Source organism: Lates calcarifer, linkage group LG12 (assembly GCF_001640805.2).
Source record: "Lates calcarifer isolate ASB-BC8 linkage group LG12, TLL_Latcal_v3, whole genome shotgun sequence".
Taxonomy (NCBI): Eukaryota; Metazoa; Chordata; class Actinopteri; family Centropomidae; genus Lates; species Lates calcarifer.
The window spans coordinates 22,378,019-22,394,356 of record NC_066844.1 but is presented as its reverse complement, the minus strand read 5'-3'; the positions used below and the strand labels follow the sequence as shown (position 1 = coordinate 22,394,356).

Below are 16,338 nucleotides of genomic sequence, written 5' to 3'. Positions count from 1 at the left end.
TCCCTCTTTATAGGATTTGCCAGGAACAAAGATCTCAGTGTTTAGTCTGGGTCCTGTGGTGTTCTTTTCCCAGGCTTCACTAATTTGTGGTTGTTTAGAAAACAAAATAAGCCAGTGTTCCTATATGTGTACAAATATACACTTCACATCACACTTTATAAAACTACAGTTATGAAAAACTAAGTGAGAAAAAGACAAACCACCTCTGTTTATCACACACAAGACGTGAGATAGACAATGGTCTCTAGATTTAAAAATAACAAATCATTTTGTTTCAGTGTGAAAGCAGATAGATAATGTTTACTGTTAACTAATGTCCAAAAATAGTCTCTTATGGGCACTATTTACATAGTAATAATTCCAAATGTATTACTATAAATTACAAACGAGACCAAAACCATGTCAACAATCCATATTTTATATTGTGGGCAAACACTGAAAACACCCATTACACTTATAGGCATGTTTTCTCTTCAACAGAACAGGAAACCTGTGGAAGCACATAAATGCACCTCATGAATTTTAGAAATGTGCATGCAGTGTTACTACCACATACATAAGAATATAAGAATTTTGGTTATACAGTATATCAGTATTATTAATCTTATTACTGCACATTGCACAATAAGCCGCAGTATTTAATACATTCTGAAAGTGTTCCAGTAAAAAGCAAATAAAACATTCAAAACTTCAAAAATGTGATCTATGACTGTGATTTTAACCAAAATGCAAAAGTCTAAAATCACAGCCAACAGTTTATTGTTCTCTTATGTTTAAAGTGTTACTCAGAGTCATCTGTATGATCATCTTGATCCACATTTTCCTCTCTGTTAGTCTTCTTGCTTTCCTCAGTGTCACTCTCCTGGGCCTGGAGGAAAGCACATGAGAAACATTTGGCAAACATGCAAACGTGAGGTTATGACTCTGCTTGCATAAAGCAGAAATTCAGATACTACACAACATAGTGTCTTGGGACGGTTTCCCTGTGCATTGTGTCAGCTACTAATGATTAGCTTTTTAGAGCACTGGACAAGTTATCTTATCAGCCCAAAACTCTCTATAGTTTCAACTGTCTATTGACCAACATGTATGGTTTAAACTTTACAAAGTAATGACGACTCAGCAGCAGTAGAAGGAGGTTGTTAGGCAATTCTTGATTAAGTCAGCCCTGACTGTGATAAACTCAAGGCCACACAGTCTTAAAATGTAAATTTTTTAATGTTAAAATTAAACCAATTTGTTTTCCCTAATAATATCTAATCCAGTATCAATAACAATGAATATAATGCCACTTGGAATTCTGGTAATGGCAGGTACCTCATCCTCTGACTGTTCCTGAGGCAGCAGTGAACGTTGCTCCTCCTCATCCTCGTCGTCATCACTTCCTTGCGACCTCTGAGAAAGAATCTCTTCACCCTGCAGCGTAAAGTATATAATCCTTCTAAGTCCATGATTCAAAATGCACAGAGACACATTAAAATAAGTCTAATACTGTTATACCTTCAGGTTGCGGTTCTTCAGGTTGCCCATCCAAAATGCCTCCTGACAGTTGTTGAGCGTGAGCGTGGCCTTTACTCTGTACACAAACAGCTCAAGGCTCTTCTTCAAGGCTGGCACGTGGTTAGTCAGGCTTGTATCTTGGTGAAGCTGAGTACCAATGCATCATAACAAGGCTTAGTTAATGAGCACCACATACAGTATGTATGAATCTGACTCTGACTATCTGTATTTTCCCAAATTTTCTACTCCCTGAAAAACAGATTTGGCAACAGTACACACAGAGAGATGTCCTGAACTCACAGAACACTACAGACAGGACTGAGCTCAAGACTCTGTGATCTGTAGCTACCTTTGAGTGTCCACACATGTGATGGAGCTGCCTGGTGCTGAGCTGGAAGGTCTTCAGTAAGTTCTGGACATCCTCCTTAAACACAGTGCATCATACACATCAGCATCTTGTATGTTTTTAAACAACACAGACTTATGTTTTTTTATGCTTAGCCATATTTTAGTACCAACCCCTGTTTGAATGATGCAGGGAAGCAGAAGCAGAAAACATGCACTCACTGTATAAAGCAATGCAGTTTGTTTAGGGATGAACTGCAAAATCTTATGTGAGCATTATGTGGCATTTCTGAACACTTTTGTGTCTTAACACACATTTTATTACAATCTTTTCTGTTGGTTCAAGGCTTGTTTATCAAAATGTATTTGGCTAAATATTCAACAGCATTAGTAAACTACATTTATTAGATTAGTATTACAGATTGTACTGAGTGGTCTATTCATTGACTTTTGCTTATATTGAAGAAGGAACAGGGCAAATTCCCTTCAGTGAAGTGTACTGTAGTTGTACCTGGTTTCAAAAGTAATAACATCAAGGTCAATTAACTATTTAAGAGCACTTGGTGGTTTACCACAGCCAATCTTTTATATAGCGTCACAATGACATTTAATGGCTGTTATGGAGAAGATTTTAATGTGTACCTTGTGCCTTTTGAAACTGTAGTCCAGTAGCGGCATCCCCAACTTAAGGAAAGACTCCAAAAAAAGGCGGCCATACTACCAATAACAACATTATTATCAGTTAGTACAAAATCACAGCAGCTATACCTGAATGCGTGTGAAATTTTATTGCTGAGCCACCTCACCTTTAGGCACACATTGAGCACCGGCCTAGAATCAAACACCTGCATGAAGAGATTAGAGGGCAAACAGTTGAGCAGGTGAACCTAACTTGAGACACTTGGATTTGTAAATCTAATAAAAAAGAGGTGAAATATAAGTGATGAGATAGGGAAAAACATAAAATAGCCCTTCAAATTTAACTTGCAGTATGAATAAACCAAAATAATATATTATACACCTGACCCAATAGCTGACTAACTGCTGGAAACAGGTTAGGTCAGAAGTCACAGTCAGTTTAGTATAAATTTACAGCTATAGGATTACACAAACAGATGATGTACCTTCACTAGGTTGACCAGAATGTGAAAGTCCCTGACAGCCAGGTTCCACGTCAGTAGCTTCTCACTCTGAGCCTAAGAGAAGGAAACAGGTTACATGGTCTAACTCGTGTGAATTATTTTGAAAAAGAAAGTTGTAAGCAAATTGGCATTTACAAATGTTTAATACTAATACTAATGACTGTTGATTAGCCAGTTCTTAGTGAAGTTGCGTAGTAGTGTTTTGCAGATCTGATTACACTCAGTTCTTTCACACAGGACATGTAAAGAAATACATTGTATGGTGCACCACTTAGTGGCTGACCTCAGTGTCATCACTGATTTTGCCAGCAGGAATCCTCCTGACAGCTTTTTCCAACTCTGCCATCATCACTTTATAGAACACCAGGAATGTTTGCCTGAGGAGGAAAAGGGAAAATAATGGAGGAATAAGCAACATAATAATAATACTGCTGACTATACTCTTTACTGTGATGATGGCTGATAATTACTGTTTACATTACACAGTTACAGTTAGCTGTGAGGCTTCTGTGAAGCATGGAAATGCTGGATGCCAGGAGCAAATGGATCAACCAACTGTAGTCTAAGCTACTTCTGTATACTCACTAACTCACAAGCAACCTTTCATTTTGCTGCAAGATAACTCAGTACAATGAACTGGTGGAGACGAAGACCTACCTGTTAAGAGTGGGCCATGAAGTGGAGCTCTCATCTTTCGATGCATTGATGAGCTCAGGGACTCCTTCTCCAGCTATTTCCTCCACTGCCTTCAGAACATCATCGACATGTTCCAGGTAGATGCTGCAGGCGGGAAAAGACAAACACATCATCATTTATCATTTTAGAAACTTGTTCACAAATATAACAATACCATGTGTGGTAATTGAGCTGAGTTAACTAACATTAACATTTCAAGATGCTTACAAGGAGGGATGGGGTCAAGGGGTTGGAGAGTGGAACTATTCAGACTTTAATTATTCCATCACAGTACAACATTAATGTGTTGCAGTCACAGTGTTGTGCAACCATGAGGACTGCTGAACAAAATACCATCCTCATTAATTTACTGAGTCAGTACAGGTTCACTGAGCTACTTGTGTGGCATGTGGATGGACAGCACAGATGCCTCTTTGTTTGCGTGTATTGCACTCTCGCGTGTACAAACATTTATTAAAGAGCCATGTGTAATTTTTCTCCCCCAAGCACTTTGCCTTGCAAATAACATCAAATACACATACAGACTTGTATAAGACTGTGAAGGTTTTTTAAAGGTTTTACAGAGATAGAGCTCCTGAGCACCTTGTCTTACAAATTAATCTGAATTCTTTGTGGAATTGGGAAATGAATGCATGTATGCATATTGCTTACGTGTGTAATCTGATTAACATTAACTGCAGATCAGTATACTCTGTGAAAATGCAAATGCAAAAACTGGCCTTGGCTGGGAGCTGAAATAGCACTGCATGAGGAAACAGGAAGTTGGGATTGGTAAACAGCAAGCCAACTGGTAAATGCCAAAAATAAAGGAAGATAATGGCTTCACTAGACTGAGGTAAGACAGGAACAAATATGTGTTCCTGTGCAGGCTGTTTATAGGACGGATCACAAGCAAGTGACACTGTAAACATGTAAAAACTAACCAAGCTCTGTCTGGTGCATCCGTCACATGTTGAGGATGATGTCAATGTAAAGAATTATTTATACATCATTGACGTTTACACATTCACACAGGCCACAGTTGGAAACCTAAATTGTCACCACCCTGTGGTGGTCAAAATGATGTATTGGCATTAAAGTACCACAAACTTACTTGTGGAATTTGCGTGCTGCAACCTCATATCATAATTGTCCATCATACTATTTATATTGATATTAGTATATGTGTGATAAGCTAAAATTCATTGCTAGTATTAATCAAGCTCCAATAGAAGCATCTTTGTTGCTTTCCACTGATTCTGCATACAACAATTTTTTTGTTTAGTGTAAGCTTGCCATTTATGACATGCAGACACACCTGAGGAGAGTGTGAAGTGCTTCATTGAATTTGTTCCCTCGCTCCCTCTCTCCGTTGGCTGTCACCCAGGCTTGGCACAGGAAACCTTTTACTAGGGAAGCTAGGAGGAAAATCAACCAATTATTGTCACAGTCCACTGGATAGCGTTTAGGTTTATTTGAATAAGGTAACGTGTCAAACTGACCGGTCTGTTCCCTGTAGGTCGCAGGGTTCCCTCCTTTCTCTGACACAGTGGACAGAAGCTGGGAGAGACACAGTGCTGTGCTGAGATTTGGCATTGTGCTGCGGAAGTTCAGCAGGTACTCAACGCTGTGTCTGAACAAAGGAAGCAAAGATGGATTATATCCTGTTATCACACAAAACATAAATGAAACTTATGTACCGGATGCTGTTCCAAGAGTTTGTTACACACTTTACAAGCTGCTCTAGGGTCAACTCAGAACGTCCTTCTTTGAGTCGTTCAGCCAAAACTCCCAGAGCTTTCTTCAGTAAACTCCGCTGACCTGGCAGACTGAATCCAGACCTGATAAATACACACATAGATACAAACACACAGATCAGGGACAAAGATATTAACAGATACTTCCCAGGGCATACTGCTCTAATGCTTCATAGAGTTAACAGATTTAACATCCGACATGAAAGTCAATGCTGCTGGTCCTGCTCACCAGCTGAAGGTGGTGTTCAGGACCTGCAGGAGCAGCTGGTAGCTCGATGACATTAACTGGTGCTCCTGCACATCTGTGGCAGGTCCATCCACAACACCGTTGTTCTCAGACAGCAGTGTCTGTGAAAACACACAAATGTAAACCAGCATAAGGAATTTTATTTCAGAGTTGGAAGAGATGTTGCTTTTTCTTGTGTCTCCTGAGCACATGATTTCATACCTGAAAATGGTTGTGACAGTTCTCTAAGTGTGAACAGAGTGCAGGCAGCAGCTGGACACAGCAGGAGGCAATATCCTTGGGACTCCTCTGTTGTAGATGGGAGAAGCCCACACTTTTATCGGTCCTTCCCTGCACAAGAAAATATTTCTTTAAGCTTTGGCTCATATAAGCCGGAATATTACAGTTCTATACAGTTGCAACTAAATGCCACTGACAGTAAGAACCTCTTAACATTTTATCATAGATACTGTGGAGAGCTTGAGACAGTTTTTTCCAGTTACCTGCATCAAAGAAAACTAAGAAAACAATAATGGATACTACCATATGTGAATGGATAATGACCTAAAATGTGTTATGTGTTTGGAGTTTTCCCCCAGACCCAGTCAAATGTTCTGCACAGATGCCATACTTTTCAAACACCTGCACACTGTTACATTCAATGTTCTTATCTATGTCTGTCACCTGTATGCCTCAGTCTGTTTGTAACCTGATTTTTTTCTGTACCTTGAGGAAAGGGGCTCTCTTGGCAGGGCCAGCTGTAAGACTGAACTCCAGTTTGCGAAGCATATCCTCCAGCAGAAAGACCAGCTCAGCAGAACCCAGCAGGACCTCCTCTTGCACCTTAATGTCAGAATATTAAAAGAGTTCATATAAATCCTGTGTGTAGATATATGTAGTGCATACATTTGTGCAGTGGATTAAAAGCATCAGTCACTAGCAGAAAATACATTAATTTCACTGCAATACAAATGAATCCTCCTGCTTCCAAGAGTGATCTCAGTGTCAGTGGATGGTCAGGAAACCCCTAATCTTATCTTTAAATTAAATTTGTAAAGAAATACATGTAATAGGCCTTCTCTCTTATATGAGATTAGAGAGAGATTCCTTCTCTTACCTTGGTGTTGAGCTCAGAATCCAGCAGTGAGCAAGACAGCAGGCCACACTGCAGCACACTAAGCACTTCCATGTCCAGCTCCCTGAAAAACGGTCTGTAGGACACCAGACTGACTCCTTGCCGGATCTCCTTCTCTTTCTCCTTCTCTGGCTGCTCCTTTAGAACACACAGTTACATTAGCTCAGTTACATTTAAAAGAGATCAGTGCAAGAGGTGAGGGTTTACCTGTTGAGTTTCATCTGCTTCAGTCGTCTCATCAAGCAGAGAACTGCTATCTGAGGAACTCTTACCAGGGGCCTTCCTCTTCTTCCCTGTGCCATCTAAATAACGGGTTAGATGTGTGTGTTAGATAGTTACATAAATACTCATTTTTAATTCAGAGTATTTAGTTTGAAAAACAGAACAAAATATTATGTCTTCTGTTGCGCATGGTCACCTTTCTTTGCCTTATTTGCAGGAGCAGTGGTACTCAGCATTACTCCCTCTGTGCTTTCTCCATCAAAGTTAGCAACAGGTGGAACATAGCCAGGTGTTCCTGAGGTGCAAAGTGAAGAGGATATTATTTTTAAATCTTTAGCAGATTTGTCACCACGCTGCATAAGATTTCAAAGTAATGATAGATCAAAAACTCACCAGCCAAAGCTTTCTCCAACAGCGTCTGAAGGTAGGTGATGTTCTGCAGACGAGTCATCACTTTCATCTTCATCTCAGTTTCTTTTTGCCGACAAAATGCATTTATGACCTTCCACAAAACAGGGGTAAGGCATGGCTTAGGAAGGCTTTAGTCACATATCTCCTACTTTTGAGAAAAAACATGTCCGAATCAGCCAAACCCATTTGACAATAACATGCAGTTACCTCTCTGAACCAGTTGATGGTGTGAAAGAGCAAAGTACAGAAGAACTCCTTCTCAGCTTTTGACAGGCTGTCTATTTTCTCCACTACATCCATCTCTGTTAGGATCAATGGGCAGCCTGTGATGTAAATGTCAGACAGACACAAATTATTCAAGAAGCAATGGAAACAAGAACAAACTGGTTTCTATGAGAGATACATAGCTCCCTCTTCCTCACCCAGCAGAGCATCAATCTCCTCTAGGTCTCCATGATGCTGCTTCTCCTCACACAGTCTCAGGAGGCGGAAAAATGGAGACAGACAGAGAGGAGACACTCGCCTGCACAAAATACAGCAAGAAAACAAATCTAAAATCTCACTGTTTAGAGTGGTGTCAGATATTACACAATAATGTGTGACTGTAAATCTGACTCAGCCTCAAGTGAATCTGTTGACTATAAGTGGTGGGAGTGGGATGACTGACTTGTGTGCCTTTTTGGTTTGACTCTGCTGCTCTCCTTTGCTCTGGATGTCTTTGGCCAGCAGGGGCAGCAGGTTGATGGCGATGCCCCCCTGACTCTCCTCCTCATCCAGGTTGTACATCACACGGGCCGGAAAAGGGAAGGAACTGAAATACACAGGTGGGAAGGATTAATGAGACTAGGAATAAATATTTAAGCGTATTAATGTGCACTTCTGTTGTTCATCACTAACCCCGTTATTTCTGGGCCTAGATCTACCACAAAGTCATTCTGAAAGTCATCTAGGACGCTCTTTGCAATGTTTTCCTGTTGGGGGGAAGAATATAACAGTAGCAAAATGCTTGTAGTTGCATTTTACAAGGCTGTAAGTTAATAATTAAATGTCAGTGCAATTAAAAAGGTTATAAATCAAGAGATTTGAAAAATGATCTATTAAGACTAGAGGTCAGGCAAATGTTTGTTTGAGACAAACCTGTACTTGTGGATCCAGGGTGGAGGTCATGATCAGATTGGCCAGTTCATCGTAGTACAGAGCTGCAGCCTCAGGTGAGCTTTCACTGCTCGATCTCACCAGCTCCAACAGGGCTGTAACCTGCACCAAACCAAACACACAAGCGTGAGCATATCTACAGTCCATAAATCTCCAGTTATAGATCCTCTGTGATGTGTTAGCAGATGTAAGAAGAGTGAAGAAAATACCACTCAAACATTTATTAATAATAATGATGTGACATGTTATAGTTTGTGGTAGGGGAAATTATCACCATTATCATTTTTTGATGCTTTTAATGCCTAACATGTACCTGTCTGAACATCTCCTGGGGCAACGACCCGTTCTGTGACTCTTTCACTTTAGACCTGGTTGGTTAGAAAGAAGCAAGGCACAGAGACCTGAAGTGACAGAGTGAACATGAAAAATGCTGCCTGTGTATGTGTCTGTGTGAAATAGCCCTCACCTTAAGGCCCCCATGCTGCCTATGATCATGACGCCACCAATGATGCCAATACGCTTGTACTTGGGCGCAGTGCTGGAGAGCTGTTTGCGGATCACGATGTGCATGTCATCCTGAGGGGGAGGGGAACAAATGAGGTTTGGGTCACTGGAGGCAAAACAACGATAAAGTCAGAAAACCTGTTGAATTCAAATACTGAGGGATATCTTCTGCCCATGAATGTGTGACTGTGCACCTGGATATGAGATGCTTGCTGCTGTGGCCCAAAAGCCAGTCTGCTCAAAAGGTGGAAAAGTCTGCGGATCTGCTGGGGCGTGAGGTTGTCCATGTAGTCCAGAATCCCCTGTATCAAATACAAACCTCAGTTAAAAATGAAAACAAACACGATGACTTGGTACTGAACCTCACCATGAGAAGCATGAAGGACTGGTTGCAAACTACAGCAGCTTCAGTAGCAGATTGTTGGATCACCTCCTTACCTTCACAAAAACCGCATACAAAGCCATTTCTGAGGGTTTTTCTGTAACCAGACCACAGAGTAACTCCAGAGCCATGTCCACCTCCACACACACACCACTGCAGACATGGGTCACTAAAGAGCCCACCACCTCCTATGAAACATTACACAGGATGAAAATAAGTCATATGTGTTAACTTTCAAAAACATGTATGCACATTATAAAAAACATTCCCAAACCCACCTGCTGGCAGTAAGAGTCAAACACAGTGAATGAGAGTCGGTACATGTGTCCACCAAAAGGCACCACACAGGGGTCAGGTGAGCGTAACAGACTCTGAGCCAGAGCCAGGATGGAGGAGAAATACCCTCGCATGACCTGCAGTATCATCAGTGATAAATACAACATATTTAGCAACTAATTATGAATTACCACACTACAAATCAAAATATTTCACTTTACTACCTTGTTTATACAACTCTAAATCTAAATTTGCCTGAAGACTGGCCTACCTGAGAATAGTCCCTGAAGGTCTTCTGTAACAGAGCCTCCTGGATCATTCCGGTCCTCACTTTGACCTTCATGATCCTCTCTGCCCCCCGTCGGCTCTGGTTAGCATTTGTGGAGTGGAGGATGAGAAGCACCAGCAGATCTATTACCTGAAGGGACACAGCACATTACATTTTAGAGGGACATGTGCAATCACACACGTTTACACAGAAATAAATGCATAGAAAAACTGAGGAGATGCCATTCACCTTATGGTCCTCTGCTTCATGCACAGATTCTATAGCCTAATAAAAAACAACACAGTGAAAGTTAAGTCACTAAAATGGACATGAGAAGAAGTGACTGAAGGAAAAATTTAAACTAATTTCCAACCTTGAGCCAAGCCTCAGAAATTGTTTTCTGGAATCTCACTGCTGACTTGATGCCATCCAGTATCAGTGTAACACTGTCCTGGCTGCTGCCAGCTGCTGGTGCAGACCTGCTCCCAAAATCAGACTTATTAGATCACATCATCAAAAACCTACTGGTCTACTTCAGAATAAGTTTCTGAAATATGTACTGATGCCGAATCACAAGTGAGGTGTACTCTCTGTTGTCTTACACTGCTGCTGCTTTGTTCTTCATTCGGCTCTGAGAGGCCTGCAGCACTGGAGGGAGAACGCACTGCTCCAGCTCCAGCTTCTTACGAAGATTATTCACCACCTACACAGAGGTAAACACATACCATATTTCTTGATTTCAAAATAAAAGTACAATAATGACAGAGTAATAGAATTTGTGAAATGCAAAATGCTGTGGGCGTGATTCAAAGATCTAACCTCATATGCATCAGAGGCTGAGACAGAGTGCAGGATGAACTTGACAACAACAGGTAGGTCTTCCAGTTGCACAGCAGCCAACGTAGCCATAACTGCTTCACGAACCTGAGATATCAGAAGGTGACAGATACTAAACCTGCATAGTAACATCCACCAGCCTTTTAATAAATGAAAAAATGAGTGTAGCAGAGTATACATTACTACCTCAGTCAATAATGAAGAACTGAGGTTCAAGCTAGAAAGGGCATCCAGGATGGGGACGGTCAGCTGAGTGTTCGTCTGGAGTAATGTGCTACACAGAACAGAGATGAGAGCAGTGGTGAGTACAATCAAAAACCACAGATGAAGTTTAAGACTCACAGATCTGTAATAGAGATTTACTGTGCATACTTAAGCTCTCTGGCTATGTCATTGTGCTGGGAGTCTTCCAGTATCTCTGGCAGACTGGTGATGATGTCACGCTGAACCTCCACCGGTGCTACTGACACCAGCTCCATCAGCTTGGCTGCCAGCTCCTGCAAGAACAGAGACAGGCCATGAAAAGGTCAGAAGTAAAGCACATCACCAGTTAGAAGCTAGTGATGAAGAAATACATGACTACAGACATAATGGAACAGATCAGCAAAAACACAAACACCTTCAAACCTATCATTACAGAAATGACTACCTTGCTGTCCACAACTCTGTCTAGCCATTTGAGCTGGTTAATAATTATGCGTGGAATACTGAGCCCTCCATCTCCAGCACTGTGAAAGACAGAACGAGATGACACTTAGAAAAAATAAGACAGCGGGGAGAAGTGTGTAAAAACTCATATTAAATACTGACCCATCAAACATAAATTCAGGAAGTTTCTCGAGCAAGGTGTTAATGATGGGAGTCTGCATGAGAGAGAAAAGTGGATTGAGGATTTGTGTAGGTGTACACTTTGTGCAATGCACATTTGCATACCTCAGAGCATAAACAGACATGTTTGTCTGTGTGATGCTTTGTCCTTGTGCCAAAATCTATGCAAAAACTCTTACCTGCAGTATCTCAATCCCCAACAGCATGCGTAGCAAACTTTCCTGGAATGAGCTGACAGAACTACACCACAGAGGAAAATGTGTCTGTTAGACCCTACAAGCTTAATCTAGGCTGTAGCTGTGCCCTCCATAAATTAAAGCACTGCCAGAAGTAGCCTCTACAGCACTGACTGATTTTAGAACAGTTACCTGGCATCTCCATCAGACAACTGTGGAACACATGGAAGCAGGCAGTTCCTAAACCTCTCAGGATCCTCACTGTGAGATTCTAATCCAGTGATGAAGTCCTGTACAATCTGAGCAATGAAATATCAATGAAACATAATTGTCTCATGTTAAATGCTCTGAGTGTATGTGCGTGTAGAGATGGTGCATATACTTACTCCAGGGAACCTCGGACTTTTCCGTAATTGTTGCTGTATCCTTTTTTGGAAAACTACTTGGTCAACACCTGGAGAGGAAAAGGTAAAGATCAGAAAATCACAAGTCCAAAACTGATTGCATTTACTGGCCATGTTTTGAAACTTGAATTGCATGTGTTTACCAATCTCGTTGGATGTGCCACCTTGTTTCAAGGTGACACCTGCCTCTCTCAGAAATACATTAAATACACTCTCATTTGTCTCCTCTGGAGCAGTTGCCTTAGGTTGGCGACCAGTGCTGCGACTCTTCTTAGCCTCTATGGAGAGAACAGAATAAATATTTAATATAACAGAAAGACTTCCTGTATAGGAAGTGTGTTAGTTATTTGCTAAGTATGTTGCTGTTCTCGTCATCTCAGTGAATGCAGTGGGCCTGTCACACATATAATTCAATTCATACAATTCTAATTTTACTCTGCTTTCCGTGTTAATTATATATTTGGTTATAGTGTGATGAACTAGCTTGGAGACTTCACTAAAGAAACCTGGAACTGCTGTGACATTAGATCAAAAACTTACTACTGGCTGTAGTGGCTGCTTCTCCTTTATCCACAGAGGAGCGTCGCTTTTTGCGCATCATCTAAGAAAAATCACAGGTCAGACACTTTTGCAAAGCCAGACCAGGCTAGCACTCGCAATGACATTCATGCTTACATGTTTGTTAATTAGCTTCACTTGAATGTTTCACCTATCACGTACACAGCAAATATACTGTAGCTACGGTATTAGCAAGTTCAAAAACCGATTCACTAGCTATGACACAAAATATTCCATGCTTCAAATATGTATTATTATTTTGAAGTTAAGTTGTTGGCTGTCAAAATAATTCAGAATGATAAAACTGGCACATACCGTGCAGAGACAGACGACGGTGTTTCGTCCACAGTTACAAAACAAAGTTCCGCGCCAAAGTGCTTTGCGCATCAACAACGTCACAGTCACATGATCATCTTCGTGTATCTTCGTGTTCCTTCGGTAACCTGGGACGGTAACTAGAAATAAATGCCCCGCGTGTCTGAGAAGTCTACATTTTGTACGTTGCTCTATTAATGATATATTCTATGATTTTAGCCTCTATTGTGCTCTTAAGCGGGGCCTTTACAATAAATTAGAATCTGCATTTCACGGCCTCTAACACTTTTGCATCGGACGGCATGTTTTTACAAACAATTTGCCCGTTATTGGGCGGGGTTAGGACTCCCGTGTTTAGGTTATAGAGCGGGGATTTCCGGGATATGCCGTGTCAGAAAACAGGCAAGGCTACAGAAAACTGTACCTGCGCAACTATATCGAAGAGTGTACAGTTGATCGAGCGGTGTCACTGCTACCTACCTCCTGAGATACCGAGTCAAGATTTTTACTTAGTTTAATTACTTAACTCATAGTTACGGGGTCAAAATGAGAATGGGTCATAAGTCAAAATTATGCAATTTGCTGCATGAAAATGATGAGACACTAAATAAAAGTGAAAAGATACCAAATAATTGTGAGATATACCACGTCAAAATTGTGAGATTGTATGATTACTATGATTATTGTGGTGAATTGTGTCCTGCGTTTAACTAAGTGAATTAGAAATTTACTTACTATTTCACAATTTTGACTTTTCATCAGCGAATTTATTTTTTATTCCTCCTGGATAAAAAATTATGCTTTCATTTTATTGTGATGTGCACTGGAACATTAATATCCGCCTCCCCGCGGGTTGCAGGGTGTGAACTATCTTGACAGCTACAAGCTCTTCGACCGTAATTCAAAGGTTGGCTCCAGACTCTGAAGGAGACAGTGGCTGTTGGACTAGAAGGTGATACTGTGTCTCTTAAGAAAGGGAATAAGTAGCACAAGAATGGCTACGAAATTTTACGACCTCACGGCCAAGCTGCTAACGGGGGAGACCTTCAATTTCTCTTCCCTGCAGGGCAAAGTTGTCCTCATTGAGAATGTGGCGTCCCTCTGAGGAACGACCACCAGGGATTACACCCAGATGAACGAGCTCCACGAGCGGTACGCTAGCAAGGGGCTCGTTATCCTGGGAGTGCCCTGCAACCAGTTCGGCCATCAGGTGAGGACACTAACGTTATATCTTTATGGTCTGCTTTTTAAAATTAATTTTCAGTGGGTTATCATAGTTTGTATTTTTATGTTTTGGTTTTAATTGCTTTCACCTTCAACTAATATTTGATATATTTTTCTGGTAATAATAACTTTTCGAGTTTAAAGGCTTTTAAAGCTTTTGTTAACTGGGAGGATTAACCCTTGTAAGTGTATTATATTTTTTTAAATGTTCGAAATAAATCTATTCTGTTCCTGTTCTGTGCATTCAACTCAATGTTTCCAAGTTACCGGGATGTTTTAAGCTTCGTCTTATGTAGTAATTTGTTACATTCTCTATGCTAATGGTTGAATAAGAAAAGTACACCTAAAATTCAAGGATTTACTTTTCATGTAAGCAATAGTTACCCTAAGCTGTTTCAGCAATCAGAGCTATTTGGGAAAGAGGAAATTGTAAGCTGTTACCAACGTAACAAACGGCACACTGGAGTTTTTTAGCTGTTTCTACTGACTTCATCGCCCATCATTAGAATACGCTTAATAATCAAAAGGTTATTTATCAACTGAGGGTTAATAGCAACGATATTCGTGACTTATCAATAGATGGTTACTGATAATGATGGCTCATATAATCTGCTGGCTTCTTATTGTAAGAAGGAAGTCAGACGGTCTACCAGGCGGGTTCTTTCTGTTTACATAAAATCAGATTAAAAAAAAAAAAGATAAGAATTATGTTGAGGGAGGATCCTCAAGTCAAAGTTTTGATCACGGCCTCACAAGCCAGGAGTTTGCTGTGCCTTAGAATAGTTTACTGATCAGATGATGACTGATCTATAAGGCATCAAATGACTTACTTGCTATTAATTACGTTTTTCTCAACAATTTAAAATCTGTTTTGTAAAGTTGGACTGCTGTGTTCAACGCCTTCTAATGTCGTAGGGCTCAGTTTCCAGTTTCCTCTCTCACAAACCACTTTTATAATTCTGTAAATATATATCCATAAGGACCTAATGCCATGGCAGACTTCATCTGGGAACCTTTTATAGTGACTTGAACCTGTCTGCTTTCTAAAAGGTCACAAGAATATTCCATTAAATAATTTTTGTTAACATTTGTTAACTTTTCTTTTAAGAAAATGTGAATGCTTCTGTGTATGTACGACAGGACTTAACATAAGTCTTATCGTCATCCATGCAGGAGAACTGCAAGAATGAGGAAATCCTCTTGTCTCTGAAGTATGTCCGTCCTGGAAATGGCTTTGAACCAAAGTTTCAGCTCCTGGAGAAAGTGGATGTGAACGGGAAGGATGCTCATCCCCTGTTCGTGTTCCTGAGGGAAAAGCTCCCGTTCCCCAGTGATGAGCCAGCCACCCTGATGACCGACCCAAAGTTAATCATCTGGAGCCCCGTCTGCAGGAACGATGTGGCCTGGAACTTTGAGAAGTTCCTCATCGGGCCTGATGGAGTCCCATTCAAACGCTACAGCAGGAAGTTCCTCACCAGCGACATCGAGGGAGACATCAAGAAGCTCCTCAACCAAGCAAATTAATGAACCGTCCTCCAAAGTGTTGTTCAACCATTCTACGGCTTCCACTTGCACCAGCCTCTCAGCACTTAGCCAGCACGTGTGTCCCTAAATAGATCTCTGGAAACACCTTTGTGCTTGTGTTTTTTGTCCCTCCATAGCCTCTGTAGATGGTTTGACATGTTTCCAAACCACCTGTGCTCTCTTGTACATGATGGCTGTGTTCTGTTCTTTTACTATATGAAGGCATCCTCTGAAACCAGCGTAGATGTGAGGAGGGTATCTGATGAAATGTAAAAGGCTGAACGTCTCAGTTGCATTGGGTCCATGTAAAGCACTGCTGTGGTTTGATGTAAGAGAATCAATAAAATGTTTGGGGTTTTTTTCAAATATTTCTTTGACTGCCTCTCTTTAGATTGTTTTTTTTTTTAACAACTGGCAATGTAGGTATTTTATTCAAACTCCATGGCAAAGAAGGTTTTTATGAAAATTCCTCTT

General features: G+C 40.8%; 2 protein-coding genes across 2 annotated transcripts; one reads left to right on the top strand and one right to left on the bottom strand.

Annotated features, from left to right (window-relative positions):
• Positions 1-397: 397 nt before the first annotated feature.
• On the bottom strand, positions 398-13,441 carry fancd2 (FA complementation group D2). The gene is made up of 44 exons (XM_018686498.2): positions 13,117-13,441; positions 12,784-12,844; positions 12,387-12,521; positions 12,226-12,293; positions 12,032-12,138; positions 11,843-11,903; positions 11,646-11,698; positions 11,485-11,563; positions 11,208-11,332; positions 11,022-11,109; positions 10,818-10,922; positions 10,601-10,701; positions 10,372-10,477; positions 10,248-10,283; positions 10,002-10,148; positions 9,733-9,867; positions 9,511-9,642; positions 9,267-9,374; positions 9,035-9,144; positions 8,882-8,936; positions 8,551-8,670; positions 8,311-8,384; positions 8,081-8,224; positions 7,836-7,936; positions 7,621-7,736; positions 7,396-7,504; positions 7,199-7,297; positions 6,988-7,082; positions 6,763-6,918; positions 6,372-6,488; positions 5,868-5,996; positions 5,649-5,767; positions 5,393-5,503; positions 5,165-5,295; positions 4,981-5,080; positions 3,645-3,767; positions 3,271-3,364; positions 2,970-3,041; positions 2,652-2,690; positions 2,488-2,562; positions 1,850-1,924; positions 1,501-1,647; positions 1,318-1,416; positions 398-868 (listed from the first exon to the last, which is right to left on the bottom strand). Exons 1-44 carry the CDS (start codon positions 13,186-13,188, stop codon positions 782-784), a joined length of 4,416 nt encoding a protein of 1,471 aa, XP_018542014.1. The 5' UTR covers positions 13,189-13,441; the 3' UTR covers positions 398-781.
• Positions 13,442-14,017: 576 nt separating this feature from the next.
• Positions 14,018-16,232, top strand: LOC108889842 (glutathione peroxidase 1-like). Its single transcript, XM_018686500.1, has 2 exons — positions 14,018-14,326; positions 15,514-16,232. Exons 1-2 carry the CDS (start codon positions 14,111-14,113, stop codon positions 15,862-15,864), a joined length of 567 nt encoding a protein of 188 aa, XP_018542016.1. The 5' UTR covers positions 14,018-14,110; the 3' UTR covers positions 15,865-16,232.
• The last annotated feature ends 106 nt before the right edge of the window (positions 16,233-16,338 follow it).

What these genes read in the sequence shown, in the direction of transcription:
- fancd2 (XM_018686498.2), bottom strand. Translation starts at nt 13,188, where the DNA reads ATGCGCAAAGCACTTTGGCGCGGAACTTTGTTTTGTAACTGTGGACGA. An exon ending in ACAGAGTTGTGGACAGCAAG is followed by an intron (nt 11,333 to 11,484) that starts GTAGTCATTTCT and finishes CTGTTCTTGCAG; the next exon opens with GAGCTGGCAGCCAAGCTGAT. An exon ending in AGAGAGCCCCTTTCCTCAAG is followed by an intron (nt 5,997 to 6,371) that starts GTACAGAAAAAA and finishes TTTCTTGTGCAG; the next exon opens with GGAAGGACCGATAAAAGTGT.